Source organism: Bombina bombina, chromosome 4 (assembly GCF_027579735.1).
Source record: "Bombina bombina isolate aBomBom1 chromosome 4, aBomBom1.pri, whole genome shotgun sequence".
NCBI lineage: Eukaryota > Metazoa > Chordata > Amphibia > Anura > Bombinatoridae > Bombina > Bombina bombina.
In genome coordinates, this window is record NC_069502.1 from 442,805,098 (window position 1) to 442,823,217 (window position 18,120).

At 42.0% G+C, this 18,120-nt stretch overlaps 1 protein-coding gene across 3 annotated transcripts in view; it reads left to right on the plus strand.

Moving 5' to 3' along the window:
* The window catches only part of LOC128656402 (deoxyribodipyrimidine photo-lyase), a 44,648-nt gene extending 29,306 nt beyond the window's left edge, over positions 1 to 15,342 (plus strand). For all 3 annotated transcript variants that reach the window (XM_053710286.1, XM_053710287.1, XM_053710285.1), the window contains 3 exons: positions 4,508 to 4,629; positions 4,748 to 4,907; positions 14,499 to 15,342. In XM_053710286.1, coding sequence (XP_053566261.1) covers positions 4,508 to 4,629; positions 4,748 to 4,907; positions 14,499 to 14,656 — 440 coding nt within the window. In that variant the 3' untranslated portion in view covers positions 14,657 to 15,342. The remainder of the gene's footprint in view (positions 1 to 4,507; positions 4,630 to 4,747; positions 4,908 to 14,498) is intronic.
* Positions 15,343 to 18,120: the final 2,778 nt, after the last annotated feature.

Consider the following 18,120-nt stretch of genomic DNA (forward strand, 5'->3'; position numbering starts at 1 on the left):
TTTACACTCTCACTCAGTCCCCCACTGCAAAAACTCTAGGTCACACAATCCTAACAATCTCATCTCTATTAACCCACAGTGCTTATCCCCTCTCTTTTCTTGTGCTCTTTGGAATGCTCGCTCTGTCTGTAACAAACTTACAACTGTTCATGACCTGTTTGTTTCTAACACCTTCAATCTTCTAGCAATTACTGAAACCTGGCTATCTTCCTCTGACACTGCTTCCATTACTGCTCTCACGCACGGTGGTCTCCACTTTAGCCACACACCTAGGCCAGATGAGAGACATGGTGGCGGTGTTGGAATCTTACTCTCCCCCTCCTGCTCCTTTCAGCACCTGCAGCCTCATCCATCTCTCTCCTTTTCCTTCTTTGAAGTTCACTGCATCCGACTATTCTCCCCCCTCTCCCTCAGGGTGGCAGTTATCTATCGCCCCCCTGGACCAACCTCCCAATTCCTTGATAACTTTGCTACCTGGCTTTCTCACTTTCTCTCTACAAATACACCTGCTTTAATTCTGGGCGACTTCCACATCCCCGTTGATAACCCATCTGCCCCTGCTGCCTCTAAGCTTCTCTCACTCACAAACTCCTTTGGTCTCTCACAATCCACCCTATTCCCCACTCACCGTGACGGACACTCTATTGATCTAGTATTCTCCTACCTCTGCTCTCTCTCTCTCTCTCTCTCTGACGCCACCTGCCCATTTCCCATCTCAGACCACCATCTGCTCACCTTTAAGCTTAACATACAGGCTAAACCTACGTCTCCCCCTCATCCCCGCACCTGTAAATATCTGCACACTGTGGATCCTCTACAACTCTCCATCCTTATTCAAAAACACCTCCCCCACACTTCCACAATATCCTGCCCTGACCTTGCTACAGCCCACTATAACAATACTCTCTCCTCTGCACTGGACACTTTCGCTCCTCCCCAAATACGCAAAACCTCACGTCGTCGGCTCCAACCCTGGCACTCTAAGCAAACACGCTACCTGCAAAAATGCTCCCGTGCTGCTGAACGTGCCTGGAGGAAATCCCGCTCTGAATCAGATTTCCTCCACTATAAGTTCACTCTTTATTCTTACTCCTCTGCCCTTCACTTAGCCAAGCAAACCTACTTCTCTTCTCTTATATCTACTCATGCCTCAAACGTCTCTTCTCCATTTTCAACTCTCTCCTTTATCCACCTGCACCACCCCCTTCATCTGCCTTTAGTGCTCAAGACCTGGCAGACTACTTTTTCAAAAAAACAATTACCATCCGAAGTAATATCCCAACACAACGCCCTCCACCACTCTCAGCACCTTCCACTGAGAATGAAGGGAGTTTCCTATTATCTTCCTCACACCTCACTACCTTCCCACTTGACCCTATCCCTTCACATCTAATACTTTCTTTGTCTTCTACCCTCACTCCAGCTCTTACTCACATATTCAACCTATTCGTTACTTCCGGTTCATTCCCATCTTCCTTCAAACATGCAAAGGTTACCCCCCATCCTCAAAAAAAAACCTCCCTCGACCCCAATTCTCCTGAAAACTACCGCCCCATATAACTGCTTCCGCTAGCTTCAAAAGTCCTGGAAAAACTAGTCTTTGATCGCTTAACCCACTTCTTGTCCTCCAACTCAGTGCTCGACCCCTTGCAATCTGGCTTCCGTTTCCAACACTCAACTGAGACTGCCCTCACCAAGGTTACCAATGATCTTCTTTCTGCTAGAAAAAACGGCCACTACTCAATACTTGTCTATCTTGATCTGTCTGCTGCCTTTGAAACCGTTGACCATCCCCTTCTCCTATGGGCTCTCTGACACTGCACTTTCCTGGATCCACTCTTATCTCTCTAATAGGTCCTTTTCTGTCTCCTTTTCTGGCGACTCCTCCTCTCCATTGTCTCTGTCTGTTGGAGTACCTCAAGGCTCTGTTCTGGGTCCTCTACTCTTCTCTATTTATACTTCCTCACTGGGTAAACTTATCAGTAGCTATGGCTTTAACTACCACCTCTATGCTGATGATACTCAGATCTACCTATCCACCCCTTCACTCTCTCCTTCTGTCCTTTCTCACATCAGTGTCTGCTTATCTGGCATTTCTTCTTGGATGGCCTCTCACCACCTAAAAATCAATATGTCCAAGACTGAACTCCTTCTAATCCCCCCCCCCCCTCTAATTCTACCCTGGTTCCTAACTTTTCAATCACTGTTGGTGACACCACTATCTCCCCATCACCCCAAGTCCGCTGCCTAGGAGTTACACTTGACTCCAATCTGTTCTTCATACCCCACATCCAATTGCTCTCTTCCTCCTGTCGCAACCACCTATGCAATATCTCCAAAATTCGTCCGTTTCTTAATGCTGAAACTACTAAACGGCTAATCCACTCCCTGGTAATCTCCCGACTTGACTACTGTAATAACCTAACTGGCCTCCCCCTCTCCCGCCTCTCCCCTCTTCAATCCATCTTAAATGCCTCTGCTAGGCTAATCCACCTCTCCCGACGCTCTGTATCTGCTGCACCTCTCTGCGAGTCCCTTAACTGGCTACCCATCAACAGTAGAATTAAATTCAAAATTCTCATCCTGACCTACAAAACCCTTTCCTCCTTTAAACGCTCCCTAAAGACCTTTCTGTTCATGGAAGCCTATCTCCAAATCAGTAACAAATTAATTCCACTTGCCTAATTGCTGCCCCCATCTAACTCCACACTAACATCATTCTCACCTTTGCAGTCCCCACCTCCTGTTTCTCACCCTCCTACCCATCTAGATTGTAAGTTCCCACGGGAACAGGGCCCTCAATTCCCCATGTATGTGTTTGTTAAACTTTGTCTGGTGTCTTTTTTATATTGTACTGTACTTTTTTTTTTTTTTTTTTTTTTTTTTTTTTTTTTTTTTTTTTGTACCCATGCGGGGCCTCGCAGGATTTGGTATGCAGACCTAGTGGAAATGTCATCCTTTCCACCTTGGAGACTGCCTCTGAGGAAGGACTTTCTACTTCAGGGTCCCTTCCTTCATCCAAATCTCTTTTCTCTGAAGCTGACTGCTTGGAGATTGAACGCTTAGTTTTATCTAAGCGTGGATTTTCGGAGTCGGTCATTGAGACCTTGATTCAGGCTCGTAAGCCTGGGACTTGCAGAATTTACCATAAGATCTGGTGTAAATACTTGTATTGGTGTGAATCCAAAGGGTACTCTTCGAGTAAAGTAAGGATTCCTAGGATTTTATCCTTTCTCCAGGATGGTCTGGAGAAGGGTTTGTCGGCAAGTACTCGGGTCAGATTTCGGCTTTGTTACATAAGTGCTTGGCGGATGTGCCAAACGTGCAATCGTTTTGTCAGGCCTTGGTTAGAATTTGGCCTGTGTTTAAACCTGTTACTCCTCCATGGAGTCTTAACCTTGTTCTTAAAGTTTTACAACAGGCTCCGTTTGAGCCTATGCATTCTTTAGATATTAAGATATTATCTTGGAAAGTTTTTTTTTTTTTTTTTTTTTTTTCTTGTTGCTATTTCCTCTGCTCGGAGAGTTTCTGAACTCTCTGCTTTACAGTGTGATTCCCCTTATCTTATATTTCACTCTGATAAGATGGTTCTGCGTACTAAGTTTGGTTTCCTGCCCAAAGAATATTAATCAGGAAATTGTTGTACCTTCTTTGTGTCCTAATCCTTCTTACAAAGAACACTTGTTGCATAATCTGGATGTTGTGCGAGTGCTAAAATTTTATTTGCAGGCAACTAAGGACTTTCGCCAGTCTTCTGCATTGTTTGCTTTTCTGGGAAACGCAAGGGTCAGAAAGCTACGGCTACTTCACTTTCCTTTTGGCTGAAGAGTGTTATTCGCTTGGCATATGAGACTTCTGGACAGCAACTTCCTGAGAAAATCACATCTCATTCCACAAGGGCTGTTTCTTCTTCCTGGGCCTTCAATAATAATTCTTCTGTGGAACAGATTTGCAAGGCTGCAACTTGGTCATCTTTGCACACTTTTTATAAATTCTATACTTTTGCCTCGGCTGAGGCTTCTTTTGGGAAAAAGGTTCTTCAAGCAGTGGTGCCTTCTGTTTAGGTTCCTGTCTTGTCCCTCCCTTATCTGTGTCCTCTGGCTTGGGTATTGGTTCCCAACAGTAATTGATGATGATCCGTGGACTCGCTGTGTCATTAGAAAGAAAACAAAATTTATGCTTATCTGATTTATTTCTTTCTTGACACGGTGGCTCCACGGCCCGCCCTGTATTCAGACCGTTTCATTTTATATAAACCTCAGGCACCTCTGCACCTTGTGTTACTTCCTTTCTCTCGTTTCCCTTTGGTCGAATGACTGGGGGATTGTGGGTAGGGGAGTGATATTTAACAGCTTTGCTGTGGTGCCGCCTCCTGCTGGCCAGGAGTGATATTCCCAACAGTAATTGATGATGATCTGTGGACTCACCGTGTCAAATACATTTATCAGGTAAGGATAAATTTAGTTTGTTTTTTTGTAAAATTCAAACAATTTTGCTATATTAACAGGTGCTTATGATTGGGCCAAAAACACTCTAAAAGACCATGCAAAAGACAAGAGGACTCATCTGTACACTTTAGAGAAGCTGGAAGCTGGGAAGACTCATGATCCTTTGTGGAATGCAGCTCAGGTACTAAGTTTTATGCTGAATACTAGTTTTTGGGAGTTTCTGGAAACTTGAAAAGAGCTTTTACACAATCTTTTAAATTCACATCACAAGTTACTATGGTTTTTGTTTCATTACATAGCTCCAAATGGTAATGGAAGGGAAAATGCATGGGTTTCTTCGGATGTACTGGGCTAAGAAGATCCTGGAATGGACAAGTTCTCCTGAGGAGGCTCTGAAGTTTGCAATCTACCTTAATGATCGGTTTGAGCTAGATGGACGGGACCCAAATGGATATGTAGGTGAGAAGAAATGGATTTAGTTATTCTGGGGTAGTGTGTATGCAGTATGGGCCTGTTCTATAAAAAACAGGAACCAGTTGTTTTATGATCATCTGCTCACATTATATTTGAGTGATTGATATAATATTCTGCTTGCTAAACAGTCTGTTTTTAATTAGCAATGCTTTACATGTGTACCTGCATTTCTGAATGGCAGCATTGCTTAGTCTGAATTTTATGGTTTTTCATTTTTGCATTCCTCGCTTCCATTTTACTACCCTTCCAACAATTACTTGTTGCTGTTACATGGACCATAGACCAGCATTAGTTTGAGTATGGACTGTAGACCTCGGGATACATTTTAAAAAAGGACTTTGTAGAATTAGGAAAAGTTCAGAGAAGGGCCACAAAACTAATTGGGGGAATGGAGGATTTAAACTATTGGGAAATGTTAGCCAAATTGGGGCTGTTTACTTTAAAAAATAAAAAAAAGCTTGAGAGGTGATATTCAAAGCCCAGGTGGAGCATTGTTTATTCTAAGGCAATTGATTGTGACAAGAAGTCACACTTTAAAGCTAGAGGAAAGGATATTTAAGCTCCAGCAGCGTCAACATTTATTGACTGTAAGAGCAATGAAATTGTGGAACTCCTTGCCCAAGGAAGTAGTGAATGCCAGTAGCCTAGATAAAATTAAAGGGAAACTCAAGTCAAAATTTAAACTTTCATGTTTTAGATAGAACATGCAATTTTAAACAACTTCACAATTTTAATTCCATTAACAAAATGTGCACATTTAAGTGTTTACATTTACACTTGAGTCACCAGCTCCTAATGAGCATGTGCAATAATTTGCAGAATATACATATATGAATTTGTGATTGGCTGTCACATGATACAGGAGTAGAAGGAATAGACACAACTTTGTAATTTGTTAGAAAAAAAAATCTACTAATTTGAAATTAAGACTAAGTGCTATTGCGTTTTCTTTTTATCATGCTGCATTTGTTGATTATGCAAATAAACTGTATTTACTGGTCCTTTAACCCCTTGAGTGCTAATGACGGCTCTGAGCCATCACAGAGTTTCCCACTGGTGCTAATGACGGCTCAGAGCCGTCGCTAGCACTCTCCCAACTTGAGGGAGATCTGGGGGCTCCTACCCCTGCGATCGGTGCTGCATAATGCCAGGCATTGCCGGGGCTTCCCGTTTTCCGTGGTGACGTCAAGCGTAATAACGTGATGACGTCGCCGCGCAACTTTATTTAACATTAACATATAGGAGCAGGAGGCATGCTGCTTAGAAGCCTGTATCTCAGGCATCTAAGCAGCTACAGACCCCCAAGACCCACCATTGGAAAGGTAATCACCTAACCTTTCCAACAGTGTAAGTATTGGTGATCTGAAATAAATAAAAAAAGTTTAAAAAAATATATATTTTTAAAAATATAAAATAAAAAAACATTTGCACCCTGGTGGGAAAGTGCTTAGCACTCAAAGGGTTCAAATTGGCTTAGTTACATTTCTGGCTATAAACAGAATGCAAAGATATGATTGCTTGTGTTGAATTGGGTCAGCTTGAAATTCTATTTATGAAAGTTTAATCTGCAGCTTCTTTATTGTAAATAAGGTAGGATCTGTATAGGGTGGATTCAATGGACTTCTTCTGTCTTCTTTTAACCTCATCTATTATGTTTTTATAAATGTCAAAATAATACTTTCATTACAGAGAGAGATCATGTAATTGTTAAGGGACATGAAACCCTAAATTTTTCTTTCATGACTCAGAGCACACAATTTTCAACTTCTGTTATCAAATTTGCTTAATTTGTTGAATGAGCAACATCGCACTACTGGGAGTTAGATGAACAGATCAGAGGAGCCAATGATAGGAGGCATATTAGTGGAGCCAACAATCGCCATCTAGCTCCCAGTAGTGCATTGCTACTCTAGGTGTGCTTTTCAACAAAGGATACCAGAAAATGAAGAGAATTAAATAGAAGTACAGTGGAAAGTTGTATAAAATTGCATGCTCTATCTAAATCATGAGTTTAATTTTGACTTTACTCTGCCTTTTTAAGATGCATTTCATTTTTGGTTACCAATTTTACTTTATTCTTAGTATCCTTTTGTTAACCCCAAAAAGACGTGTGTGTATGTATATATGTGTGTATATATATTATAACAGAATTTATGCTTACCTGATAGATTACTTTCTCTTGCAGTGTATCCAGTCCACGGATTCATCCTTTACTTGTGGGATATTCTCATTCCCTACAGGAAGTGGCAAAGAGAGCACACAGCAGAGCTGTCCATATAGCTCCACCCCCCAGTCATTCGACCAAAGGTTAGGAAGAAAAAGGAGAAACCATAGGGTGCAGTGGTGACTATAGTTTAAATAAAAAAATTTTTACCTGACTTAAATGCCAGGGCGGGCCGTGGACTGGATACACCACAAGAGAAAGTAATTTATCAGGTAAGCATAAATTCTGTTTTCTCTTGCAAGGTGTATCCAAAGTAAAGTAATCCTTGTGGGATACCAAAGCTTTAGGACACGGATGAAGGGAGGGAACAAGACAGGTACCCTAAACGGAAGGCACCACTGCTTGCAAAACCTTTCTCCCAAAAATAGCCTCCGAAGAAGCAAAAGTATCGAATTTGTAAAATTTGGCAAAAGTATGCAATGAAGACCAAGTCGCTACCTTACAAATCTGTTCAACAGAAGCCTCATTCTTGAAAGCCCATGTGGAAGTCACTGCTCTGGTAGAATGAGCAGTAATTCTTTCAGGAGGCTGCTGGCCAGCAGTCTCATAGGCCAAACGGATGATGCTTTTCAGCCAAAAGGAAAGAGATGTAGCGGTTGCTTTCTGACCTCTCCTCTTACCAGAATAGATAACAAACAAGGAAGATGTTTGTCTGAAATCCTTAGTTGCTTGTAAATAGAACTTTAAAGCACGAACTACATCAAGATTGTGTAACAGACGTTCCTTCTTCGAAGAAGGATTAGGACACAGAGAAGGAACACCTATTTCCTGGTTAATATTTTTGTTAGAAATAACTTTAGGAAGAAAACCAGGCTTGGTACGCAAAACTACCTTATCTGCGTGGAACACCAGGTAAGGTGAATCACACTGTAAGGCAGATAATTCTGAAACTCTTCGAGCAGAAGAAATGGCTACTAAAAACAAAACTTTCCAAGATAACAACTTAATATCTATGGAATGTAAAGGTTCAAACGGAACCCCTTGAAGAACTGAAAGAACTAGATTTAGACTGCATGGCGGAGCCACAGGTTTATAGACAGGCTTGATTCTGACTAAAGCCTGAGCAAACGCTTGAACGTCTGGTACCTCTGCCAGACGCTTGTGTAAAAGGATAGACAGAGCGGATATTTGTCCTTTTAAGGAACTAGCTGACAAACCTTTCTCCAATCCTTCTTGGAGAAAGGACAATATCCTGGGAATCCTAATCTTACTCCATGAGTAACCCTTGGATTCACACCAACAAAGATATTTCCGCCATATCTTATGGTAGATTTTCCTGGTGACAGGCTTTCTAGCCTGAATCAGAGTATCTATAACTGACTCAGAGAACCCACGCTTTGATAGAATTAAGCGTTCAATCTCCAAGCAGTCAGACGTAGAGAAACTAGAATTGGATGCTTGAACGGACCCTGTATTAGAAGATCGGCAAAGCCTTCTCCTGCTTAATTCTGGCGACCAGACGTGGGAGGAGAGGAAGCGGTGGAAAAACATAAGCCAGATTGAAAGACCAAGGCGCTGCTAGAGCATCTATCAATACTGCCTTGGGGTTCCGGGACCTGGACCCGTGGAGAGGAAGTTTGGCGTTCTGACGGGACGCCATCAGATCCAATTCTGGAGTGCCCCATAGCTGAGTCAGCTGGGCAAATACCTCCGAGTGGAGTTCCCACTCCCCCGGGTGAAAAGTCTGACAACTTAGAAAATCCGCCTCCCAGTTGTCTACTCATGGGATGTGAATTGCTGAGAGATGGCAGGAGTGATCCTCCGCCCACCTGATTATCTTGGTTACTTCCGTCATCGCTAGGGAACTCTTTGTTCCCCCCTGATGATTGACGTAAGCTACAGTTGTGATGTTGTCCGACTGAAATCTGATAAATTTGGCCGCAGCTAGTTGAGGCCATGCCTGAAGAGCGTTGAATATCTCCCTCAGTTCCAGAATGTTTATCGGGAGAAGTGTTTCTTCCCGAGACCATAAGCCCTGAGCTTTCAGGGAGTCCCAGACCGCACCCCAGCCTAACAGACTGGCGTCGGTCGTTACAATGACCCACTCTGGCCTGCGGAAACGTATTCCCTGAGACAGGTGGTCCTGAGACAACCACCAGAGAAGAGAATCTCTGGTCTCCTGGTCCAACTGAATTTGAGGAGACAAATCTGCATAATCCCAATTCCACTGTTTGAGCATGCATAGTTGCAGTGGTCTGAGGTGTATCCGAGCAAAAGGGACTATGTCCATTGCCGCTACCATTAATCTGATTGCCTCCATGCACTGAGCTACAGATGGCCGAGGAATGGAATGAAGAACTCGGCAAGTAGTTAAGTTTCAACTTTCTGACCTCCGTCAGAAATATTTTCATTTCTACTGAATCTATTAGTGTTCCTAGGAAGGGAACCCTTGTGAGTGGGGACAGAACTCTTTTTGACGTTCACTTTCCACCCGTGAGACCTCAGAAAGGCCAATACAATCTCCGTGTGAGCCTTGGCTCTGTGAAAGGACGGCGCCTGAATTAAGATGTCGTCCAAATAAGGCGCCACTGCTATGCCCCGCGGTCTTAGAACCGCCAGAAGGGACCCTAGCACCTTTGTGAAAATTCTGGGAGCAGTGGCTAAACCGAATGGAAGAGCCACGAACTGGTAATGCTTGTCTAGGAAAGCGAACCTGAGGAATTGATGATGATCTTTGTGGATAGGGATATGCAGGTACGCATCCTTTAGATCCACGGTAGTCATATATTGACCTTCCTGGATCATAGGTAAGATTGTCCGAATGGTCTCCATCTTGAATGATGGGACTCTGAGGAATCTGTTTAGAATTTTTAGATCCAGGATTGGTCTGAAAGTTCCTTCTCTTTTGGGAACCACAAACAGGTTTGAGTAAAAACCCAGACCTTGTTCTGCAATTGGAACTGGGTATATCACTCACATCGTATGTAGATCTTCTACACAGCGTAAGAACGCCTCTTTCTTTATCTCGTCTGTAGACAGACGAGAAATGTGGAACCTTCCCCTTGGAGGGGAGTCCTTGAATTCTAGAAGATATCCCTGGGAAACAATCTCTAATGCCCAGGGATCGTGAACATCTCTTGCCCAGGCCTGAGCGAAGAGAGAGAAGATCCCCTACTAGATCCGGTCCCAGATCAGGGGCTACCCCTTCATGCTGTCTTGGTAGCAGCTGCAGGCTTTTTGGCCTGTTTACCCTTGTTCCAGCCCTGGTAAGGCTTCCAGATTGCCTTGGGCTGTGAAGCGTTACCCTCTTGCTTTGCAGCTATAGAGGCTGAAGCCGGACCGCTCCTGAAGTTACGAAAGGAAAGAAAATTAGCTTTGTTTCTAGCCTTAAAGGGCTTGTCCTGAGGGAGAGCATGGCCCTTTCCCCCGGTGATTTCTGAAATAATCTCTTTCAATTCTGGCCCGAAAAGGGTCTTTCCCTTGAAAGGGATATTTAATAATTTGGATTTTGACGACACATCGGCCGACCATGACTTGAGCCAAAGCGCTCTGCGCGCTATAATGGCGAAACCTGAATTTTTTGCCGCTAACTTAGCTAATTGCAAGGCGGCGTCTGTGATAAAAGAATTAGCTAGCTTTAGAGCCTTAATTCTATCCATAATTTCGTCATATGAGGTCTCCGTCTGGAGCAACTCCTCCAGCGCCTCAAACCAGAAAGCCGCTGCAGTAGTTACAGGAATAATGCAGGCAATAGGTTGGAGAAGGAAACCTTGTTTAACAAAAATTTTCTTAAGTAAACCTTCTAATTTTTTTTATCCATAGGATCTTTAAAAGCACAACTGTCTTCAATTGGTATGGTTGTGCGCTTAGCAAGTGAAAAAACAGCCCCCTCTACCTTAGGGACCGTCTGCCACGAGTCCCGCCTGGGGTCAGTTATGGGGAACATTTTCTTAAAAATAGGGGGGGGAACAAAAGGGACACCTGGTCTGTCCCACTCCCTAGTAACAATATCCGCAACCCTTTTAGGGATCGGAAACGCATCAGTGTATACAGGGACCTCTAGGTACTTGTCCATTTTACAGAATTTCTCTGGGACCACCATAGGGTCACATCCAGAGTGGCTAATACCTCCCTGAGCATTACGCGGAGGTGTTCCAGTTTAAATTTAAACGCTAATGAATCTGACTCTGCCTGATGAGAAACCTTTCCTGAGTCGGAAATTTCTCCCTCAGACATCAAATCCCTCACCCCCACTTCGGAGTGTTGTGAGGGTACATCAGATAGGGCTACCAAAGCTTCAGACTGCTCATAATCTGTTCTTAAAACAGAGCTATCGCGCTTTGCAGGAAAAACTGGCAGTTTGGATAGAAAGGCTGCAAGGGAATTATCCATGACTGTCGCTAGTTGTTGCAATGTAATAGGGGCAGACGCACTAGAAGTACTAGGCATCGCTTGAGCGGGCGTAACTGGTTGTGACACATGGGGAGAGGTAGGCGGACTATCCTCATTACCTTCAGTCTGAGAATCATCTAGGGCCACATATTAGTGCAATTGGGACACATTCTGAGAGGGGGTTACACCATGGCTTCTAAACACATTGAACAAGGATTTTCCTTAGTGTCAGACATGTTTAACAGACTAGTAGCATACACAAGCAGGCTTGGAAAACACTTTAATCAAATAAAAAACACAATTTGAAAAAACGTACTGTGCCTTTAAGAAATAAAAAGAGCACACTATTTTACAAAACAGTGAAAATTGCACCAATCCTTTTGAAATTTTCACAGTATGTACCTAAGGCTTTAATATGATTGCACAGCAAGTTTCAGAACGATGAACCCCTTAATGCCCAAACCGGAGCAGCCTAAAGCCAAGAACCGGTTAATAAACTACAGCACCTTGCCACAGCTTACTGCTGTGGCCCTACCTGCCCTTAGGGATCAATTTTGGGGAAATAAAGCTTCTTCTAGGCCCTCAATCAGTAGCTGGACCCTCCATGTGAAGCAGCATGAAACAGTCTCTCCATTCTAAGTGCGCATCTGAGGCGCGAAATTAGGCCCCTCCCACTCCACTCCGGAGTCGTGAGGCCTACAAAAATCACTTCTAAGTGACTAAATTCATGCCATGTGGATAATAACCCCAGTAAAACACTCCAAAGTGCTTAAAAAGGTGTCTCCAATGAGTATTTCTTAATAAATAATCGATTGCCCTGCCTTAGTGTCAACCAGCCTATTTAGCCCTGTCGTGTAAGCATTCAATTCTATTCTAAGTCTCAGAACATAGCTTACCCTCCCCACATGGGTATCTTGTCAGTCTTCTAGCATTATCTCAGTCTTGTCTAGAAATAAATGACTGAACATACCTCATTGCAGTCAAGCCTGCAAACTGTTCCCCCCAACTGAAGTTTTCTGGTACTCCTCAGTCCTGTGTGGGAACAGCAGTGGATTTTAGTTACAACATGCTAAAATCATTTTCCTCTCAGCAGAATTCTTCATCACTTTTCTGCTAGAGAGTAAATAGAACAAACCGGTACCATTTAAAAATAACAAACTCTTGATTGAAGATATAAAACTACAAATCTAGCACCACATTCACTTTACCCTCCCGTAGAGAGACCCTAGTGCTTAGAGCCGGCAAAGAGAATGACTGGGGGGTGGAGCTAGAGGGGGAGCTATATGGACAGCTCTGCTGTGTGCTCTCTTTGCCACTTCCTGTAGGGAATGAGAATATCCCACAAGTAAAGGATGAATCCGTAGACTGGATACACCTTGCAAGAGAAATATATATATATGTCAGCAATCCAACATGTAGTTGGATAATATCAGTGTCGCCGACTGGCCTGGATTTCTATTGGTAAAAAAACAAAAACCTGACCTAGGGAATCAATGGCGGTAGTTGTACGGGCGGAGGATCGTAGGTGAAATTTAAGCTTATAAATGTTAAAAATATAAAAAACAATGATAGAATGCAGCGTTTTCATCAATGAAAGTCCCATTATTTTTTTTATTCTACATACGATTGCATGTTTCACTGGGTCTTAGTTTACCATCACTTTAACTGCATACTGGCAGACCTTCTGCCAGTACCTAAGATGGTGGTGACCAGGGGGGGAGGGAGGAAAGAGAATTGTTTGGGAGGGATCAGGGAGGGTTGGAGTTATCAGGTGAGAGGGTAATCTCTACTCTGCATCAAAAATTAACCTTACAAGCTTATTAACCCACTCACTGCGCAGCAGCAATTAGCAGTATTCTAATTCCAAAAAGCATTGGCAGTTCTGCTATTTCAGGACAAAGGGTACCCCAGAGAAGCTTTTATAACCATTTGTCACATGACTGCAGTAGTTGTGTGTAAAATAATTTCAGTGAGAAACCCAAAGTTTGCGAAAAAGTTAAAGGGATAGTTAACACCAGAATTGTTGTTGTTTAAAAAGATAGATAATCCCTTTATTACCCATTCCCCAGTTTTGCATAATAAACAGTTTTAATAATACACGTTTTACCTCTGTAATTACCGTGTATCTATGCCTCTGCAATCGGCCTACTTATTTCAGTTTCTTTAAGACTTGCATTTTAGCCAATCAGTGCTGACTCCTAGGTAACTTCACGTGCGTAAGCTCAATGTTATCTATGACACACATGAACTAACACCCTCTAGTGGTGAAAAACTGTCAAAATGCATTCAGATTAGGGGTTGCCTTCAAGGTCTAAGAAATTAGCATATGAGCCCACCTAGGTTTAGCTTTCAACTAAGAATACCAAGAAAACAAAGCAAAGTTGGTGATAAATGTAAATTGGAAAGTTGTTTACATTTTAACCTCTGCAAAGGAGCATAGTTATATCAAAACACTCTAAACGCATTAGAGCATTTTGTCACTTTAAAGGGACGTAAAACCCAATTTTTTTCCTTTTTATGATTATATAGAAGTAAATTGGAATGTTGTTTAAAATTGTATTCTCTATCTAATTTGCTTCATTGTTTTGATAATTTTTGTTGAAGAAATAGCAATGCACATGGGTGAGCCAATCACACAAGACATCTTTGTGCAGCCACCAATCAGCTGCTACAGAGCCTATTTAGCTAGGCTTTTCAACAAAGGATCCTATGAGAATGAATACGTTGGGAAGTTGTTTAAAATTGCATGCTCTTTTTAAATCATGATTAAAAACATTTGGGGTTCATGTCCCTTTAAGTACACTCCATCCTCTCTGTAGCCTTTCTAGATGCTTCAGAGGTAAAATAAAGGAAGACCAGGTACAATGATTGTTTAATTGTTTTAGACTGTGCTTGAAGATTTTTAATGTGTATTTTTATTTTAAAGTGATGATTGAATTCTCCTGGTCTGTCTTTAAATACATGAAACATATATGTAATTTACTCTTTCAAGGTAATATTTTAGAGCTTCTCCCCTTTAGGATGCATGTGGTCGATCTGTGGTATCCATGACCAGGGCTGGGCTGAACGTGCAGTGTTTGGAAAGATCCGTTATATGAACTATCAAGGATGCAAGAGGAAGTTTGATGTGGAAAAATTTGAGCGCCGTTATCACCCCAAGAAGATCAATCCAAAATAGTCAGAGCAGTGCCTATTGGTTTCATGTCCTATTTATATCAAATAACTTTGTTTGCATCCTCAGGGAAAACCTGTTCTAAGCACTTCATTTTGGCCTTCTCCATAGACTTCAATCTGCATTAGGTAGTTTTTTTATAGGTTTGTATGTCTATGCAGAAACTGTTACATGTATAGTGTGCATATATGCATTTGCATGGGGGGGGGGTTTCTACTTTTTGTACTATACTGGATTCATTTAAAATTCTCAAATGTTCTAGTAAATATGCATAGAATTGCTATGTTCAGCATGCAAAGGAACATGAGAACAAAAATGGTTATTTGATACATGTAAATAAGCAGAATATTTCAATTTGAAATATTTAATCATCAACCCTTTTTTTTCCAACACTGCAATGTTTTACCACCATTTGGGTTGTATGATGTGAATAACGTTTATGGAGCATAAACTGCTTATTCCATTTAGTTTTGTTGTATAATGCTTGTGCTTTTTCTACTGTTATTCTATGTGGGTGTTTTTTTCTATATAAAAGCAAACCTTGAATTGTGTACCTGGCCTGTTCTTTTGAAGATAATTGTATTTGGCTCATTTCTAAAATGTCATATTGCGAACAAGCCCTTCACTTATGTTTATGTTCCATCTTTGTTTTACAAAAGGAAAATAAAACTGGCACTAAAAGTCAAAACGTACACTACTGTTGGACATAAAGTGGCCATTTTGTAATTACATGAAAGTTGCTACTAGACATCTATTTTACTATTAGAGGAAAAGGGGACAAAATAAATAATGAAATTATATTACAAAGATTTTTTTTTTTTTAGCTACACATAATTAAATTTAACTTATAATCTCATACTGTTCAATATCCCTTTTTAAGTATGCACGGTGCACCTACATTTTAAACACAGCACTTGCTCAGAGAGGCTAAGGTGTTTGTACCATCAGATTTTTCCTTTTGTTTCAGGGCGCAGTCTGGGTGAAGACACTACAACTGGGTAAGTCCTATTTCTCCCTTCCTCCCCCTCTAATGACTAAGTGTAGGGGGGAGTGGACGTTTTCTCTTGTAAGGTGTATCCAGTCCACGGGTTCATCCATTACTTGTGGGATATTCACCTTCCCAACAAGAAGTTGCAAGAGGACACCCACAGCAGAGCTGTCTATATAGCTCCTCCCCTAACTGCCACCCCCAGTCATTCTCTTGCAACTCTCGACAAGAAAGGAAGTATCAAGAGATATGTGGTGACTTAGTGTAGTTTTACCTTCAATCAAAAGTTTTATTTTTAAACGGTACCGGCGTTGTACTGTTTTACTATCAGGCAGAAATTAGAAGAAGAATTCTGCCTGGAGGTTTGATGATCTTAGCGGTTTGTAACTAAGGTCCATTGCTGTTCTCACACATAACTGAAGAATATGGGAAAACTTCAGTTGGGAGAACGGTCTGCAGATTACCTGCTTTGAGGTATGTTCAGTATTTTTATTTCTAGAGAGATGAATAAGTTCTAGAAAATGCTGACAGAGCCTTGTGTATTTGAGGTAAGCCTGATGCAGTGATTTAACAGCGACTGCGATCATGCTTACAAAACAGGGCAATACTCATGTTAATCATATTACTTAGTGACAAAACGTTTACTTGATTTCATAAATAGGACGTTTTTTCTCTGAGGGAGATAAGTCTTTATTTGGGGCCTAGTTTCCACATGGCTAGTCAGATACTCCTAGGAGTATTTTCTTAAGGCCCTTCTAACATCCAGTACATGGTGGGAGGGGCCTATTTTAGCACTCTAACTACGCAGTTTTAATTCAGACTGAGACATCCAGCTTCCCTAGAGGTTTCCTCTGGCATCTGAGGACCATTTCAAAGGGGTTATTTCTGCACAAAATCGTTTTTGAGGGCAGATAGGAGCCTCAGCAGAGCTGTGGCAAGGTGCTCAATTGACTTTTAACGTTTTTTTAACGTTTTTCAATCTGGTTTGGGGCCTAAGGGGTTAATCATTCATTTGCAAGTGAGTGCAATGTTGCTTTAGTCCCTTACACACACTGTAAAAATGTCAAAGACTTTACTGTATTTTTACACTGTTTTGCAGTTTAAGTGCTAGTTATTTTCTCTTAAAGGCACAGTAACGTTTTTGTTTAATTGCTGTTTCACCTTTATTAAAGTGTTTTCCAAGCTTGCTTGTCTCATTTACTAGTATGTTAAACATGTCTAACATAGAGGAAACTCCTTGTTCAATATGTTTTGAAGCCATGGTGGAACCCCCTCTTAGAATGTGTACCAAATGTACTGATATTTCTATAAACTATAAAGACCATATTATGGCGCTTAAAGATTTATCTCCAGGGGATTCTCTGACTGAAAAGAGGGAGATTATGCTATCTAGCTCTCCCCATGTGTCAGAACCTATAACTCCCGCTCAAGTGACGCCAAGTACATCTAGCGCGTCTAATTCTTTTACCATACAGGACATGGCGGCAGTTATGAATGCTACCCTTTCAGAGGTATTCTCCAAACTGCCAGGGCTACAAGGAAAGCGAGACAGCTCTGGGGCTAGAACTAATACAGAGCTTTCTGACCCTTTTTAATGCCTGTGTCCGATATACCCTCACAATACTCAGAAGCCGAGGCAGGTGAGCTTCTATCTGTGGGTGACATTTCAGACTCAGGGAAGGCGTTACTTCAGTCTGATTCTGAAATGACAGTGTTTAAATTTAAGCTTGAACACCTCCGCTTATTGCTTAGGGAGGTTTTAGCGACTCTGGATGACTGTGACCCCATTGTGGTTCCAGAGAAATTGTGTAAAATGGACAAATTCTTTGCAGTGCCTGTTTACACTGATGTTTTTCCAGTCCCTAAGAGGTTTTTGGAAATTATTACTAAGGAATGGGATAGACCAAGTGTGCCGTTCTCTCCCCCTCCTGCTTTCAAAAAGATGTTTCTCTTGTTAAGCGTATCCAGTCCACGGATCATCCATTACTTATGGGATATTAACTCCTCCCCAACAGGAAGTGCAAGAGGATTCACCCAGCAGAGCTGCTATATAGCTCCTCCCCTAACTGTCATTACCAGTCATTCTCTTGCACCCAACGACTAGATAGGATGTGTGAGAGGACTATGGTGAAGGGAGCAGTCTCTAGCTAAGCGTACAACTATCCCCGTCGAGGACAGTTGTGCTTTCCTAGATCCTATGGATAAAAAATTGGAGGGTCTCCTTAAGAAAATTTTTATACATCAAGGTTTTATTCTCCAGCCTCTTGCATGCATTGCCCCAGTTACTGCTGCAGCGGCTTTTTGGTTTGAGTCTCTTGAGGAGGCTCTACAGGTAGAGACCCCGCTAGACGATATTCTAGACAGGATTAAAGCTCTTAAGTTAGCTAACTCCTTTATTTCTGACGCCATTTTTCATTTAGCCAAGCTAACGGCTAAGAATTCAGGTTTTGCCATTTTGGCGCGTAGGTCGCTATGGCTTAAG